The 18,399-nt window shown below is 46.1% G+C and overlaps 1 protein-coding gene across 2 annotated transcripts in view; it reads left to right on the forward strand.

Moving 5' to 3' along the window:
• The first annotated feature begins 2,209 nt into the window (after positions 1 to 2,209).
• F13A1 (coagulation factor XIII A chain) overlaps positions 2,210 to 18,399 on the forward strand; it is a 77,642-nt gene continuing 61,452 nt past the window's right edge. Inside the window, exons 1-3 of one of the 2 annotated variants that reach the window (XM_074576015.1) lie at positions 2,210 to 2,437; positions 3,348 to 3,490; positions 9,256 to 9,444. In XM_074576015.1, the coding sequence (XP_074432116.1) occupies positions 3,349 to 3,490; positions 9,256 to 9,444 (331 nt within the window). In that variant the 5' untranslated portion in view covers positions 2,210 to 2,437; position 3,348. The remainder of the gene's footprint in view (positions 2,438 to 3,347; positions 3,491 to 9,255; positions 9,445 to 18,399) is intronic. The other variant, XM_074576016.1, reaches the window with a different exon arrangement.

Here is an 18,399-nt window from a genome sequence, read left to right on the forward strand (position 1 = left end):
GCGGGGCACAGTGCGGAAGCGGCTTCAGGAAGAGAGAGTGCTCTTTTACTGGTCATCCCAGTGCATCATTCATTAAATATAAGGCCCTACAGGAAAACCAGGGCTTTGTGTTCTCCATGCCCCTCCTGCATCAGCCCTGACGTCAGTCGTTTCGAACCATGGAAGTTAAATTAAGGTCAGAGCAGTCTAATAGGCAAGGGAGAGCAAATGCTAAGAAGCCAGGGTAATGAGAAAATACCTGCCATCTGGAGCTGTCATAAGCACAAATTTACATCACTCCCACAAAATAAATAAATTACAGCCTGCGGAACATTACTCTCCCTGGGTGCAAAGCCCTGCTCCTGCCACGACCGCCAAAAATTTTGGCCTGCCCGCTTTCTGCGTGATGGTGGGCTTCTGCCGAAAGCCCTGGAGAGATGTGCACGGGCACAGGGAGACATCTGCAACCCCTGGCTGATGGAGCACAACGGCTGGAGCGGGATCTGTTCGGCTGCATCCGCTTGCTCCCTTCCTCCCTCTGACGGAAAGTTTTCCTCCTGGCTCTGACAGCACCGCAGCCACTTGGGGAAGCACATGACTTCCTCGAGAGACGGCATTTCTTATTTGTGTTGCAGGCCTCCAGCAGGCATGGCACCGAGGCAATATTTATATCAGTTTTTGTAACGTCGTCACGGCAGCTGCAATTTTGGGAACTGAAGTGCTGGCTGGAAGCGGAGAGAGAGGCACAAAGCACACCACGCCACATAGAAATGAGGGTGGAGGGAAGAAAAAAAAAAAAAAGAAAAAAGGGAAATAAAAAAAGAAAATCGGTAACCAGCCTCCTCCCCCAGAAAGCTCGTTGTGTTCCCGTGTGCCAGGGGTGCCGCTTGCCCTCCAGATGGTTACCGCAGGGCCCATCTGCCTAAAAGTGAGTCAATGGAAATCACAGCTCAGGATGCCAGCGATGGGACCAGATCTGTCCCTGCAGGGTGCCTGCCTCCTGGGGAAGCAGGGCAGGGGAAGGGGAGTCCCCCGGCTAGGTGGCTTTCCATGCTGCTGGGGAGGTGGGAGAGAGCCCAAGCCCTTTGGCTGTGAGGCAGGCAGTGTAGATAGCAAGGCTGCCGCCAAAACCGCTGCAGCCTGGTGCTGTGCCTTGGCAATCAGCCCTAGCAGGCTCGTTAACGCAGCCACAATGCCGTGCTAATGCAGCCATTCTGCTCCCAGATCCCTGCTGTGCAAGTGTCCTGGCTTGTGTGGAGCAACCTTGCTGTGGCCTCTACTGGGAAATCCCCAGGGAACCGGCATGGGGGTCCTGTCTTCCAAATGATTTACCTGCTGCTTCCCATTACAAAAGTATGACCCGATTCATATTCCTGTTCATATTCCTATTCGTATTCAATGATTTCAATGGTGTTAAGCCAGAAGAGGTTTGAGGCTTCACTGATGCGATGGGTCTGGAAAGCCATAGCTGGATGAAAGAGAGAGGAGTCCTCTTCATTCTGTCTTCTCACTCCATCAACCCTGCAACTGAGGCAACTAAGTGCCCATGGCTTTCCCATGTGTATAAGAGGGGCTCTCCACTGCCCAGACGTGCTCTTAGTAGGTGACTTGTACCTCTGCTGCCAAACAGCAGTGGCTGGCAGGACAGTGGGCCTGAGTTCTTCCCGGTACACTGCTTTTTCTCCATGTAACTCCACAGGTCTGTGGAGTTATGTCTGACAGAGGAGGTGTCACACCATCCCCAGTTATGTTCGAGCTTGGTGGAACTGAACAGAGTTGACATGGAGCTGAAATCCTTCTACCAGGTACTGCCCAGACCCTGGTTGTTAGGTGATGCACGTATTATCATGGGCAAGAGCTGAAGATACCTTCGCTCTCCTGAACTGCACAGGGTCTCAAGAAAAAGATCCTCTCTGCTGGGCCACCAATGAGCTCTCCATGTCCATGTGCCCCGCAGTCCTCCAAAAGGATTGCCATGAGGCACCAGGTAGGGAAACCATCACTGTGTCTCCCTGGGAGCGCTCTGAAAACTAGCACCTTGAGGCAGAGACACCTTTAAAGACTGGCAACATGGTGAGCATGGCTTCTTGGGCTGTGTTCCTCAGAAATCCCCTCCAGTCTCCCACTTCGTATACCCTTGTGCCATGAGGAGCTCTACTCTGTCTCACTAAGAACTGAAACTTTGGTGCCCGAGTGCCTTGAAATGCTCCTGGTGAGCAGGGTTGGGGTCAGACAGGCAGGGAGAGGGAGTGAATAAGCAAAGACGTGCCAGCAGTGGTGGCAGATCCTCCGAGCTGATGTGGGGAGGGCTTGGCAACCCTTTCAGCACTGTCCTATTGCAACAGGAAGGAGGAGGATATACAGAGATTACTTAAAAGCCCTCAACTTTTTCCAGGCTTCTATTGCACTTCAGAAATTCTGCAAGAAAAGGAAAAAAAAAAAACTATCTGAAACGAAGGTACCCTTGCTAACTGAAAAACTTCCTTTAAGCGCTTACTGCTATCAAATAATTGCTACATTTTGAATTGCTGTTTTCAGGAGCTTTGGGAAAAAGTTGTGTTCTCAGCCATGAATATTTTCTTAGAAGGATGGCATGGCTCTTTCATTGCTACATGCTTACGCTGAAATAGTTGTGAAAGCAGTTTTGAGTAGCTCAAAGTCTCTGATCAGCCTACATCTGAGATTTCCCTTAAGGTCATTAGTGGGAGAGAAAGAAGCGAATATGTGCTTTTTTCTTTCCCTTTTTCCTCCCCCCCCGCCTTCTCCCTTTCTCTCTTTCTCTCTCAAAAGTGGCTTTTCTGAGTGCAGGAGTTACCCCTTTAGATATTGGGTGTTTGTGTGCATAGGGACAAAAATACAATTCTCCAGAGTGTTGTAGGCTGTAGTATTTGGGATGATTGCAGTATAACTTAGAATGTCATTTTATTAGGGGGAGGTATGTGTGTGATGCACTTTCTGGAAATATAATTTGCTATTTTGGATTCAGTAATGCTGTTTTGGAGGGTGGAAGAGTGAATGATATTCCAGTTCTTTTACCTGAAACTCCCTAATGTTTTTAACGCCCTGCTTCTCCTAGGCAAATACTTCTGTGTTAGGCTTCCCTCTCCTTCTCCCGCCCCCCTTCTTCTCTTATTCATGTGTTTTGACAAACGCAAAATGCCTTCCAATCCTTAGAGAGCTGTATTCCATCATTAGACTGATGTTTTCTGCCTCTCAGTTTTTATTTATGTGAGTCTGAAAATGTGTAGCTCACTGGCACCCCACACTGTTTTTGGTTTCTCCCATCTTACGTGTGCCACACTGGCTCATGTTTGCTTTTTCTTTGCATTCTTTCTTTCTTTCATGGTGTTACAACATTTTATATACAGGATGTCTGAAACAACAGACAAGGAGAAGAAACCTCCTCTGAATGGGAGAAGAGCCCTCCCGTCAAACAACTCCAATGATGAAGAAAATGAGGTCCCTGAGATGGAGGCTTTTGGATTGATACCTAGAGGATTTAATCCAACAGGTACAGTGTACAATTAAGACATAAGTCTATTTCTACATCTTCTGTACTCACCTCTACCCAGGTCTGTGAATTAAAACCAAATCACTTTTTGCTTAGTATTGTCATTTGTGTCCTACATACTTCTAGAGCGCCTTACATGTTTTGATCTCAGACAGCTTTTATTGCTGCTTATGGACAAAACTTACTAAAAACACCCATGTGCATGGAAGTGTTACCTCAGGTTATGGGTAGGGAAAGTGAAGAGCGGAGAGGTTGAGTGACCAGTTTTCAGCTTGAACTGTGGAAGTGGTTAAAAAAAAGGCAAGAATAGGTTTTCCAAGTTTGATCACATTCACAGAGTCACTTTAGAAACAGCTGCTTTCAGGCATGGCTGTGGCAGCACTGGGGTGAAGGGGGCAGGAGGACCCTCCCCTCTTAATGGCCCTTCTGGTTTGTACAGCCTTAAACTGACTGTGAAACCACTGCAAAATGCTGGCTGGTGGGGAAAACTTTTGCTAGATGTTCAACTTTCTCATAAAAATGACCACAAAACTAAAAGGCATCCCCATAATTTTAATTATTCTGTGAATAGCGTTTCAACCATTTGGCTGGGGAGTCAAAGCAATATCACGTAGGGGATGGGGAAATCAAACGACATTCTCAGTGACAACCTTTTGGAGTGACCCTGAAAAAAAAATAGATAAGATTTGGTTTAAAAGAAATTAGGATTGGCTCCTGAATAAGTCACCAACCAAATGATGGTAATTTTTTGGCCTGTTTGAAACAAACAGCAGAACTTGTTGAATGTGGCAGCTCAGGGTAGCCAGGAGTAATAATACTTAATGCTCGTATGGGACTTTTCATCCAGGGTTGAAAAAGTGCTTAATAAATGCGGACAAGCATTAATTACTGCATTTTACACGTTGGGAAACAGGCAAAGAGTTTTTAAGTGAAGAGTTCAAACTTTTATTGCAAAGCATTATTTCTGTAATCCTAATCATGTGCCTCATCCACACATCCCCCCCATTTTAATACACACACATTTCTTTAAAACGCATTTCTTTTAAACAATATCTGAGCAAAACCAACTGGCATGTTAAGACTGTAGAAACTTTGCTTGTAGAACCTTTTCAAACCACCCTGTAGCTCTGGGGCAAGTATGTGTGTTTAAATTGTCAAATGTAATGCAATACAGGTCCTGACTAGATATTGTTTCAAAACCAGTATGCTCACAGAAGCTGGAGATGTGTAAGGGTGTAGCTAAAGCCCACCAGTACCAGGAGAAAGATTCCTATGGCTTTTTGATGTGCTTCACATCAGGCTCTGAATGAAGTGTGGTGCTGGTGGGTGGGAGCCCCTTGCTTTTCAGAAATGCAATGGAAACTTAGGAGTGTCAGGTCAAGTGAGTTGAGGCAGGAACCCAACATGTGCTTAAGGTGATGCCGCTGGTGAGAAAAACAGCCCTTCTCCAAAGCAAGAGTTTGTGTGGCCATAGGATAAACCTGGCTATGGGACTGGTATGGCTGAAAAAGAAATTTGTGCATAACAGCAAAACTCTTTTTGTACAGCTGGATCAGCTGTGCTGTGCAGTTCAGCTCTGCGATGCTTGTAGCAACGACATGCAAGGGGTAACCTGAAGGGAAGGGACTGCAGCAGCGTTCCTGTTTCACTGCACGTCAGCTGTGATCTAAGCCTGTGCTGCCAGTGTGGTCCCTGGACACACTGCTTTGGGGTAGGATGCTTAAGTCACCTGTCAGACCACATTTAAAGTTTATAGTCCAACGCAGCTCAGACTGGAACTTACATTCGGGAGCTGAGCCTGCCCGGAGCACTCACAGTGTTGTGCTTGGGGGATAAAGTGAGCGTCTGCAGGCAGAGCAGGAGCAGCAGAGCACGACAGGGCTTAGCACCACGAGCGCATCCTTGCAGAGGGCTGCTTGTGCCACCTCCTTCCCCTTCTCCTGCGCACCTCTGCACTTCTGGGCCGTCCAAATCTTTTGTAGTGGTTCCCACAGTTTCATTGCCATAACACACTGAAAAAAACCATGCAAATGCTTTTATCCTTGCTGTTACAACTAAGGTGTTTTCTAGCCTTTGGACACCTGCTATAAACATCCAAACGTCAGTGTCTTCACCTGTGTCAGATCATAGTCAGCACAGAGCTGTGCAGTGAGTGGAGGTGAGGGCACAGGCTCTCCGGGGAGGCAGCGGTTGTCACTTCCCAGCTCCACCAGCTGCAGCAACCAGCCACCAACTGGCCATAATAAGAGGTTACATACCAGGCTCACATCATTTAGATGCCTAAATTTAACTGAATCTTGCCCTTGATCTGTGCAGTGTAGGTGTCTACAGCTGAGCTAGTCACCCTTGTTTCCCTTCGCAGCCAACAGAGAGAAACAGGCATTTTTAGGGTGTGATTCACTTGACCTATTTTAGCTACTACTCTAGGATGAGGTAAAAACCCTGTGCTCAACTAGCTCTCTGCTGACACCCACTTCTACACTGCTGAATCACAGCCAGAGCGAGCGGCGGAGGCTGCCGGGGATGGCTGCCTTTCCAGCCCTGTCAGTGGGATGCCTGCTGCAGGATCCTGGCTTGCTTGCCGGGGGAGATGCTCAGCATGGAGGATGAGCAGCGCCCGAGCGCTTCTTCTGCGAGAAGCCCGTGTCTCTGTGAACACGCCTGTGCTGTGTCCTCCCCCTGGTTCTTCCTAGCCAGCTCATCTCGCCACAATTTGTCACGAGTGGGCCTGGCGCTTACAGCCGCTGGGTGGGAGGACACAGCCCTGCAGCCCCCACGGTCTGCAAGCTCCCCCCACGCACCCTCCTGTGCAAAGTTCTGTGACTCGCCGGGGAATCGTGCTTGCCCTGTTAGCACACTGATGGGCACCTCCTCTGGAAACTCACACTATTAGGTTTGTAGTCCAGAGCCCTTTCTCTCTGGTCCTCCAAGAACGCCCGACGTTTGAAGGCTATTCTTGTTATTCAGAAAACAGCTGAAGCTTGTGCTTATTTATTTCCATGCAAGCTTAACGCTGCAAAAGCTTTATGAAAGCATTAGATTGCTGCCGCTTCTGCAGCACACCAGGCTACGGGCAAATTGTCAAATGGACCTGACTTCAAAGGAGCCCTCGATGGCCACCTGTCCCCCACGAACAGACGAGCAGTGACGTGCAAAGCGTCTGGACCCTTCCTTTTGATCGTACTCTGGTGGCGGCATTAGCACATTCTGTTGCCCTGCTCATGTTTTATCCTCTGTAATTACCATTGCTGTAATTAACAGAGGCTCAGTTGCAGGTTATCTTCATCGGGCAAGCTCAACGTGCATTGTAACACTGAGAGTGAAATCGAAATGTGTTTTCTTCAGATGTGTTTGGCTATGTTTTGACAGGAGCCATGTAAAGTCCTGAGATAAAATGAAGCAAATACTGAAGTGATGGCCCAGGGTGGCTTAGCTTTGCAGTTCCTTGAAGGAGCTAACATGCAAACGACGGGCAGGGGCACTGATGCCTTTTATTTCAGAACATGAGATGAAAATGCAACAAACTCACAACTCCATTTCTATGCCTCCTTAGAAGGAGGGAGAATCTGAGCCAAACTTACTAATAGCTTCACCCCTTGCAGAGCCCCAAGATATGCAGCTTTTTCATGCAGTGCTTTCAGCCTGGGAGGCATTGGGAGAGAAAACGGGAGAGACTCTCCCCTGCCCCTGCTTTACTCCTCTCTGGGAAATTCCTGCCTCACGTGATTTAATTGTGAGCTTTCTCCACACTATTGTGAGTGAGAGTTGGTAAGTTTTGCAGGGAGGGAGGCAAAGACGTGCCCCACTTCACAGAAGGGCAACGAGAATGATTTCTGAGCAAAACCGCATTTAATGTTTCGCACAAAAAACCATCTCTGTAACTTCAGTCAGTGCTAAAGCCAGCGAGGATCTACAGAAGTTACTTCAGAAGCCTGGTGAAATGAGCAGAGAATATCAATAATATTGCCATGGGACTTTAAGCCTACCTCAGGTTTCAACACGGTATTCCAGCCTTTCTGCAGATTAGGGTTAGCAGGAGGCGGATGGTTTTGGGTTCCGTTCTAAAGGGCTTTTCCTTGAAAGTATCATCATCTTGCCCTGTCCTCAGGCAGTTTCCTTTCCTTCTGCTTCCCACAGGGCAGGGCTAGGCAGCTGATGGTGGCAACCCACGAGTACGACCTGCTCCTGCTGCCCTTATTTCCCCCTCATTAGCTGTGACCCAGAGCCCAGGCTGGGTGACTTGGCCAGGGTGGCAGAAGGACCTTGCTGGCGTCCAGGGGAGTTGCTGCCTGCGGGGCTCTACTGATGTCTAGAAGACATCCCTGCAGAAAGGCAGGGCTAATGCCCAGGCTGCTGTAGCCTGGAGGCTACACAGCTGAGACAGAGCCGGTCTCTAGGCATCGTCTCCCTGCCTTCAAGGAAGAACAGAGTACAAAGCTGTTGTCTGAGCTTCTGTGAAATGGGCCGTATTCAGCCCTCAGTGACTTGAATATCCGACTCACTGGCTGAGCGCATCATTCCTGCTCACAGTGTACTCAGTGGCAGGCCAAATTAGCCACCATCACAAGTACACACAGCTCCACCAGCTGCTGTAAATGTGCACCTCTCTTTGCCAGGCATGAGTTTGGCTCTGTAATTGTCAGTATAAAATGCAGAAATTAGCTAGTTTCTAACTGTCAGCACCTGGAAAGACAAGCTGAGAGCTGCAAATCAAGCTTTACTCTTCTGTCTCTCACTTGGTTGTGAGCAGTAATGGTCCTGCTGGCAGAGGTTTCATGATTATCTGCCCGAGCATGTAGGCAAAAGAAAGATGTCCAGTTTGTTTTCATGTGGTTGCTTGTTGTGTGAGAAGACTCCCCTTACGAAGATTCCCGGTATGGTATGGTCATGTAGCTCATGGTGACTGCAAGTGCCTTTGGCTATCTGAACGTTACCCCACACTGGCCATTAGCTGAGCAGATTAACTTCTAGCAGTGGTAGGCTATAACCCTTTAGAAAGCCCTAATTTGAAGAAAGCAAAGCTTTGCCCATGCATGTTATAGATACCTACCGCTGTTTGCCTGTAACTCTATGCTGTAATTATATACTGCAATGTTATATTTAGTTTTCATAAGAAGACACTAACAGCAGTGGAGGTGTACTGAGAAGCTGAGTCTAGACACATACAGTACACCAAAACCTTATTTAATACAGACAATCCAAGCTCTCAGCTGAATGTAAGATCATTAACTGCCTCTCAGGCTCTTCAGCACTCGATAGTAGTAGTGCTTTGCAAACATTACTGTATTTAAGCACCACAAAACCCCTGTGAATTTGCACTTTACAAATGAAGGTCTGCAAGAAGGGAGACATGAAGCCACAGCTGCTGAAGGCCCACTGGTTGCACTGATAAACTTGTGATAGCGAGACCCAGACTTGCAGAAAGCCGATGCCAAAGAAAATAGGGAGCCCAGCTCTCCTTGGGGACATTCAGCTTTCCACCTGAAGCAACCTGCCCTTTCTGCAATTGCTTTCACCACTCACTAGAAGCCTTGCAGCCCCTGTGAAGATGGCAGGTGGACAGAGGGGTGTCAGTCCTTAAGTCCCCGCTCAGCCAGAAGGACATAAGCCCCAAACAGATCCAGCATGCTCCAGCATTGCACAGCGCTTCTCGACGAGGCAACACTGGGCAAGGGGAGCACAGGGCCTCTAATGATGTTAATATGGATATTGAGATTCCAACGAACTGACTCCTTCCTTCTCTGTTCATTTATGTGTCTCTGCAGATTACCTGCGTGTTGTGGACATTCACATGTTCAAGGAGCCCCATGAGATTAACAAGCAGCAGCACCACACTGACAAGTACTACAACCCCAAGCTGATAGTGCGTCGAGGACAGTCTTTCCAAATCCAGGTTGACTTCAATCGACCCTACAATCCAGAGACGGACCAATTCTGGCTGGAGTATTTGATAGGTAAGTGCCTGGCAAAGGCTGTGTCATATCAGCAAAGTAAGGTTGAAGAGTCCCTCATAAACAGGAGCAAAGCAGTACTTAATGGCTGTGTCTTTTCCTGTTACAATTGATAAACCATAAAAACAGGCTTAACCATAGGCAAGGAAGTGCTTTTCTAAACAGGGTCTAAATCCTTACTCAAGAAAGTCAGCAGACTTGCTTGTGAGAGAAGGAGCAGTATTTGGGCTTTCTGTTTAACAATCAGTTGTGCTTTATTGAGCTTTCAAAGTTATCTCTGGTTAATGCTGTATGGCAATGCTGAAAGGTAGGTGTAACGGGAAACATCTTTTATAATAAAAGGAGATGCAGGGAGGAGGAGTCTGTTGTTTGAGGTGGGAGAGATGACTATGTATGAACTGCGATAACAAAATGTTGAGTCTGCAAGGGGGGAATATTATGCAGGATGGAAGAATAGGAGGCCTTGCAACTTCACAGCCTGCATTTACAGACAACTTGGTAACAAGGGAGAAGGTTCAGAGACTGTAGCTTCAGACCAGAGACTTACTCAGGGCCACATCGGAGACTTTCTGGATTTTCTGCAAAAGGAGCAAGAAAGCATTTTTCCTCTCACTGAGAGATCTTTATCAGAGACCCAGGTCCTAATGTGCGTGTTGGCTTTTTGAAGGTACAGGACTAGAGAAGGGCACGACCTTGCTAGAGAAGGGGAAAAGCAAGTGACAGAGTGGGGCTTCCTACTGTGCTCCAAAGATGGCCCCACCGAACACTGGTCCCTACATCACAGTCTGGGAAAGCCCCAGCTTCATCTAGAGTGATCTGGGAGTTTCTGTGTTAAGATGTCAATGTTCCCCTTATAAACTCTTTAAAGTAGGTTTGAATTGATGTTTTAATTTACTTTCCTCAGAGATGCAGTTCCGAAATTTGTAACATTGATTTTTTTCCACTGTTGAATTATGATGATGTGGCCGTTTATTAGATTTGTTGCCTTTTAAACCTAGATGGGCGTCTCTTAAACGTATGTGCAGTGAAAAGGTTACTGTCTGCACATTTTTTTTCATGGGTCTCTTCTTTCTAATTTAAATTAGGGTTGGGAGGCATGTTATGACAGTCCAATGAATGATTGGCTGAACAGCCACAAGTGCCTTTAAAAATTTAATATGCATAAATATCATTAGTTCTTTTGGGATTTAATTAAATTCAAGACTGTTCCCTTAATCTTTATATGTTTAAAACAAACAGCTGTAGCAAGAAGAAGAGGAAAATGGAACATTTGTTTTTTATTGAATTGTGTGCAGTTTGCATTTGTTTTAATCAGATATTCTATATTGGAAGAAGAAATTTAACACTTCTTTTGACATTGCACAGTCCACTTAAGAGAATATATTCACTTATTTTCCTGTTGCTCTTTCCTAACACATCTATCCATGTTCTGTACCATGAATCTCTAAGCATGGATCAAAATCCCTTCATCCTCAGATGTGGTAGGAATGGGGTTAACTGCAGCCTGAGACAGGGGAGACTTTGCAACAAACTCAGGTCTGAATGATGACTTGGACTCAGCTCTGAGTCTGTGGTTGACTCTCCCTCCTGGTTCTTTACTGTTACTGTCCTTTCTGTGAAATGGGAACGATGATGCTGATGTCCCATGTGTGGTGGCTGGCAATCAGCTGAGGGAACGTGCTGTGTGTACAGGATAGCATACAGATGTTGCCCTCCCCTGCTTTTTAAGTGTCTGTTTCTGTGAGCACCATTGCCCTCTCGATACAAGTAATTTAGCTCACAGAAATTCAGCTGGGGGTTGTTCAAGCTCCTCTTCTAGGAATTGGTTGATACTCAGTGCTCCACAAATGTTTCTCTTTACGCACTCGTGGTGAAAACGCAGTACATTTGTTCTCAGAGGCTAGCAACAGAAAGCAAAACAAAAACAGCCCACAAAGGAGAAGGAAAGTATCCGGAAATGATCTGCTTGACTCTTACTACTTCTTTTAGTGGCAAGTCCAATGTTTAATGCCCTGAAAGGGAGAAAGAGGAGATTTCTTGTACTTGGGAAAGGGCACTGAGTGCTCAAGGTTTCAGTGCTGTGCTCTCAAACCTTTTGTGATGGGAGACGTGGCCTTTTACATCCAGGTTTGTTCTGTTTGTCTGTCTGAAGAGCAGGCATTCCCCTCTCATCATGCCAGCCACCCGAAAACCAGAGCCCAGTGCAAAACCTGTTGCCTTGGCTGCCTCTGTGGGCAGAGGAGGGAGGCAGGCACCTCCAGGTGGCAGCTTAGCCTTGCTGTCTTAAAATGGGATGAACTCTCTTCTGGATATTTTTTTCTTCCTCCAGTGACTCTCTCCTGTAGACCAGGCTCTGACTTTAGGATCACCAAAGACAGGGGAGGTGAATCCCTCCCTTGGGTACTGTCAGGCCAGAGCTACGCCTGGGGACTGGCTCAGGCAACAGCCCTACAGCAGAGGCAGCTTGAGCTGAGAGTCTTTTTGCACTGAAACAAGGGGGATATCTCATAGGAAAGTGCTGAGTATGAGAGACTAAAGTGACGGACACACAGAAATATTGGCAGGTTGTTGTAAAATTACTTTTTCAAGGACTGCTGTCTGTGCCTGAGCAGTAGATTTCAAACGGTGCAGCAGAACTGTAGAATAACCTAGGTTGGAGGGACGTCTGGAGGTGTCATGTCCAAGCTCTTACTCAAAGCAGGTCCAGCTCACTTTGGCTTCTGAGGGCCTTGCCCTAGGGACAGGTTTTGAGTATCTCCAAGAGTGGGGAGGTTACCCCAAGCAATGTGGACCAGGCTGTCCACGAACTGTAGAAACTTTTTTGTGTTTCAAGGTGTTATTCTCCTAAGGTACAAAGGTACTTTTAGTAGAGATGGCTGGCCTTGGCACCCAGGGAATTCAGCTGGAACTGGGAAAACTCAGCCTCTCTTTTGCAGGGCTGTACCTACAGTGAGGACTGTTTATTCAACAGCACTGTATAAAGCTATTCAGAAATTATTAGTTCCCAGCACTGGAAATTTCCCAGCCTTGACATTAATCCATCACAGAATTTTTATCTATTAAAGACTAATTTTCCTCCTGAAAAATGTGACAATGGTAATGGCTTGATCTTGTGTGTGTGCAGAACTATTCTATTTCTTTCCTTCGTTCCCTAAAATTTAGTTTTACTTCTCTTTTTTTGCTCCTATTTTTGCTTCTTTTACATCATTAAAAAGATGATTAATGAAGCAAGTAAAGCAAGTAGAGACTGCTTAATCCTTCTAATTGATAATGAATCAGTGTTACCTGGGACAAATGCTTCTTGCGTCATGTGAAACTACGTCTGAAACACTCACAGAATGATCTTTAGTAACAACCCTTTTTAATCCAGAGTCCATTTAAAGACCATTCACACTGAGTCTAGAATTCATGGGCTAAGTTGTATAACCAAATATATATAAGTAAATATAAATATAAAAAGATGTAATTCACACCAATCTCTTGAAAGTCACTTTTACTGATACTCTTCTGTGACGGTTCCTTATGGCTAAGGTCCTTTTTGCTTTAACAGACTGCTTTCCATAGAGTCATCATTGGTGAAACTGGCTGAAGTGCTAACATGTGAATTATTATAATTCAGTTTTCCACATAATGCTTCATTAAATTAGGACCATACTTGTCTGCCAAAGTATGGAAAACAACCAATGTGCCAAAAAATCCACATGGAAAAATATCCACTTATAAAGAGTAATGGGATGTTATTCCAGTTCTCGTGCTGGACTGCAGCCCTGCCTCAGTACCTGTGGTTTGGGAGCTGCTCCATCACCACAGATTTCCTTCCTTGCAGCCCACTTCCTGGCTTTAATGAGAGGAAAGGTGAGCATCACCCCTTGGGAAATGCTCATTTTATTGGTCTGGGGTTGAGATGAAAGAGCCACAAGAGAACTGTAGATGCTGTGCTTACATTCAGTTCCCCACAGCAGAAACAATCTCAGTTTGCTTGGAGCCCCAGGGAGCCCAATGACTTCTTCACCCATCTTGATCTCTCCTGGCTACTGCCTTTGTGGTGACGGGGACGCTTTGTGCTACTCTTGGCTTTCCACAATGTGGGGTTCAGCCTGTCCGAGCACAGCTCCTGCGCCTGCGGCAGCCAGTTTGGCATGAGTGCCGCAAAGTTTCCACAGTCACTGCTGCACTGGCAGTGATTTCTCTGAAAAGCAGATGTATGATTAGATGGGCTTATACGGCTTCAATCTTGCTTTTAGTAGTAGTTTTCTGTACATGGCTGTAAATCCTAGAGTGGTTGATGAGTTTATGTGGTGCATCCTTACTCTAATGATATATTTCCCCACATCCTCATAAATTGTTGTCTATTTGTATTTTCCTTAAATGGCTTCATAAATCCATATATATTGGTCTAGCCCTAAATATTATTATGAACACTTTATTCATTGGCATACCTCTGGAATGATCATAAATCCCAGTCCTCCAGGCTGCTATCACCTTTCCACACATGTGCATACATGGACACCCACCCACCCGTCCATATGCACTCCTCAGGCTTCTATAAATCACTGGCTTTTGGCCTGAGATGAGAGCAGAGACTTACTGCTCCTTTTTCTACAGTCTTCCCAAGCCTGCTCCAGAGGAACAGTTATAAAAACATGAAAGCAACTAAGAACATAAAGATGTGAGAGCTGATCCCATATGGCTTATTTAGGTGGCACCAAATTCCCACTTATAGTCAGAGGGGCATCTGAGCACAACTAAATAACCAGGGGTCTGATTTAAGACACCCACACCAGAATCAATGGAGTTCTTTATACTATCCTACAGTGTCCACAGCCTTTCCCTAATTTCACAGCAGTGTTGGGACACAGGTTATTCCAGGAGGGTTGAGGTTTTGTTCTTTTTGTCAGACAGTAAATCTGTCTTAGTGGGAAGTATTGCTACCCCTGCTGTCACCTGTCCTCCTCAGCAGCTTGGGGGCACGGCAGTTGGTAGCTAAAGAAGTGTTTGGAACATAAGGTGTCCCCCAACACTGTGGATGGGATGTTGAGCAGAGTTCTGCCTCTGAGAAAAAGTCGCTCATTGGGAAAACCTGAATCTTGATTTTTTTAGGAATCTTCTTGGCATTATACAAGAGCAACTATGGTACTGGGGGCAAACTCTGTTGGTGCTGGTACATATCTCAGCATTGAGAGTTTATTAGATCACTATATCCCTGTTTAACAAAGAATTATAAAAATTGAACAAAGATACAGAAATACCTGATAGTCTGAACATGGAATCCCATTTTGGGGAAGAAAGAATAGTGTATTAGCAGTAGAACACATTTCCTAGAAATTGACTCCGGACAGAGAAGAGACCTGTTTGACAGCTCTTAGCAAAGAACAACAAAATTCCCTTTCTAGATTAAGGTCTTGGGGTATTTTTTTTCCTCCCCTCTGGAATTCCCAGCCAGGATCCAGAGGAGCAGAGAGGAGAGAGTCCCTGAAGGTGCTCCATGAATCAATCACAGAATGGTTTGGGTTGGAAGGGACCTTAAAGATCATCTAGTTCCAGCCCCCCTGCCCTGGGCAGGGACACCTCCCACCAGACCAGGCTGCTCAAAGCCCCATCCAGCCTGGCCTTGAACACTTCCAGGGATAGGGCATCCGCAGCTTCCCTGGGATGCAGTATTTCATGCAAAGGAATCTTTATCATACTCTCCTTTTGCACTGCTGCAGCAGCATCAATTGGCACATAAAATCTAGCTGTATTTTTTAATGGTTTTAATAGCTAGGGTGCGTGACTCCGACAGTGTTTTACAAGTGTAAAGTACTAGAAACGTTCACTCCTGGGACTGAGTGGTCAGATGTTAAGGATTCCTAACTGGAGCCATAAGCAAAAATTATTTCAAGATATTTGGGTTTCCTACATTTCTAAGTTTGTATGCAGCACTTCTGAAGGCAAATGGGATTTGAGGGTGGGAGGAACCCAGATGTGATATTAAAGCAGTGCCTTAAAGACACTACTGTTTTTTTTACAAAAATTGGTTTCTCCTTCTTGCTTGTTTTGATTGTTTGGGATTTTATTAGAGCATCTCTCTTTTTTCTTTTTTCCTACTTTTTGTCTCCTCTCCTCCTTCCTTCCTTTCCTTCCTTCCTTCCTTCCTTCCTTCCTTCCTTCCTTCCTTCCTTCCTTCCTTCCTTCCTTCCTTCCTTCCTTCCTTCCTTCCTTCCTTCCTTCCTTCCTTCCTTCCTTCCTTCCTTCCTTCCTTCCTTCCTTCCTTCTTTCCTTCCTTCTCTTCTTTCTCTTCTTCCCTTTTGCCTTTTCTGACATTTGTTGTAGTTATTCATAGTGATTAATAAGGCATGGTTCCATTATGCTAACACCCATCCCCAGGCTGCTCACTACAATAAGGCTTACCTCTGCTGCACGGCTGCTCTACTTGTGGCTCCCAGCTCAGATTTATTTATCAGCCTGTCACAATTGTTATACTTCCAGGGCTGGCATTGAAACAGATTCTTTACCCTTTCTATGAGAGATTGTATCTAGGTAAAACAAATGGACCTAACAGGAAAATTGTTAACTTTATTGTGTGTAATCTATGTCCCAAAGGGAGACAAATTCCTCAACTCCTTTATAAAACAATCTTCTAAGGAGGGTTGCTAAATAAGACTATTGAGAAACAGCTTTGTTCGCCTCCCTCTCTTATGAGGTATCCTACTTCCATCAGGGAGGAAATGTCCTCCGAAGCTCACTATATTTCTAACCTCTGTGCTACAAAATTTTGCCCTCCTCCCTGCTGAAAGTAAAACATCTACTCGCTTGTGTAGGGCCTTATCCAAGAGGACCCGCCAGTCCCTCCGCTGGCTGTGCCAACTCAGCAGTGGCATTTAGGAGCTGTTTAATCCACGGACACATACAGCAACGTGTATGTGCTCTGGGGATCAAAGGAAAAACTAAACTAGATGGAGATAGGGGCTTCCAAGGACTGGGCAGGGGAGGAGGAGGAGTGTGGTTTGATCAAGGCCTGGTCCCTGTTAGTCACTTGGAAGGAACAGCAGCAGACTTGGATAGCTGGAGGAGGAGCGTTCGTGTTTTGCTGACTGAACTTGCTGTACCTCTCTCTCGCTCTCCCTCTGTTGCTGTAAATCCCTCTCTGGTGTGGCAGTTTTACCCAGAATTAAACACAGCTTGCCTCCGTGCCTGACGGGCCCAGAGCTGACATGCTAAGGATCTGAGGCATATGTTAAAAATAACTCACTTTGAATGCATATGTGTGTGGCTACAGTTATGTGTTTTAGACGGCTCATCCTTTTGCTACTGCATAAATAAGACTTTGGCAAACTTTAGCAAACACTGCACTCTGCTTTTTGCCCCTGTGAAGTGTGTGTGTGTGGCAGGGGGCATCCATACGTGCCCACATCCACATATGCTTCAGTCATGACGCATTTCGCCATGTAGACCTTCACTCATGCTTGCTTACTTTCAAAGCCTTGTGATGCAGGACTGAGGGAGAGCTGATCTCCCTTAATAGAACAGCAACTGTTTTTCTCCTCTTTTTCTGGGTGCCTGGAAAGCCCAGGAGGTGTAGAGAAGAGCTGAGCTGTAACAAAAGTGAGCAGGATCTTTAGGAGCCCAGCTTGGATAGCTACAGAAACCAAGGTGGGATAAGAAAGAAGTACCAAAGGGTTGCAGGCCTGTGTGTTGTGAAGCACGGGAAACAGATGTGTTTGGGCCATTAAACTTTCTGTATAAGGGAGGTTTCTGTGTGAATACTGTCTTCTGGCAGTATCGTGGCTCAGTACCTAGGATTGAAATGCAAAGAGTTGGAGGCCCATGAAGAGGGCCACCGTGAATTCTCTCCTGTCTGGAAGGCAAGACAGTCAGCAGACCCCATTCAGTGCCTGACATCCTCTGAACTGCAGATGGAACCTATAAAAAATTCACCCTGTGCCTGGTGGTAACAGGGCAGCAACATCCACCTCTCTGAATCCTCAGGCTGGATTTTCCCATGTCCATGTGCTGTTAGAGAGAGCAGATGGGGACATCCCAACAGCGTGATGTCATGCAATGACTTTGTATTTCACAGAGCAATTGGCTGTGAAATGTCCTCGAGTGAGGGCCAGGGCCTCCTTCCCCCAAAGCACACGTGAGCATCGGGAAGTGAGGCAACCACAAAGAACTGGCTGTGGAGCATGGTTCAGGCTGCCAGCTCCTGGAGCAAATCGGAGTGAGAGGGATCCTGAGCCAGCTGATGCTGCTGGCAGAAGCACCCTCCTGTCAGCATAAAAAGAGTTTATCTTCTCCACATGGCTCCTGGTCCTGACATGCACCCAAACACCCTCCTGCCTCTCCGCAGGTTGGGTTAGCACCAGATATCCTGCAGAGAGTGCTCTGCCAGCCATTCACAGGCTTTTGGTAATGAGTCTTTGGATAACATTGAATCTTCTTCCTTAGAGACTCTAACCCAGGGAATGAAATCACCATTGCACATTATCCCTTCTGAGAAAGGGCTGACATTACAGATATCCCAACTATGAGCCAAAGCTGTCCCTGCTTTTCCACTGCAGCCACAAATGCGTGCTCAAGATGTGGAAAAAAGTCAAATAGCCAAGCCATTCTGAGAGGACTTCCCTATAATGTTGATAAACATAGGACTGAACCTACATAAGGATTCTTTTGCCAGCAACCTTAGCATGTAATGCCAAAGTTATTCAGCTTTATATTGCTCTAGTATCAAGACAACAGATGTGTGTATATGAGACTAGCATGGCTGGTGCTCTCAGGTGTCTAGATGTGTGATTACAATTCAGCTCCACAAGCTCCTGTCAGAAGTAACAATTCCCTTGCTCTCCCATTTACATTTTGGTCTTTGTTTCAGAAGATGAGGGAACCTGTCCTCTCTTCAAAGAAAATGTTGGAAAATGCTCACAGTGCTCTTGAGGGCTCTGCCCATCTTACCAGGCTTCCTCATGGGTTCAGGATTTA

The sequence above is a fragment of the Larus michahellis genome, chromosome 2 (assembly GCF_964199755.1).
Source record: "Larus michahellis chromosome 2, bLarMic1.1, whole genome shotgun sequence".
NCBI classification, from domain to species: domain Eukaryota; kingdom Metazoa; phylum Chordata; class Aves; order Charadriiformes; family Laridae; genus Larus; species Larus michahellis.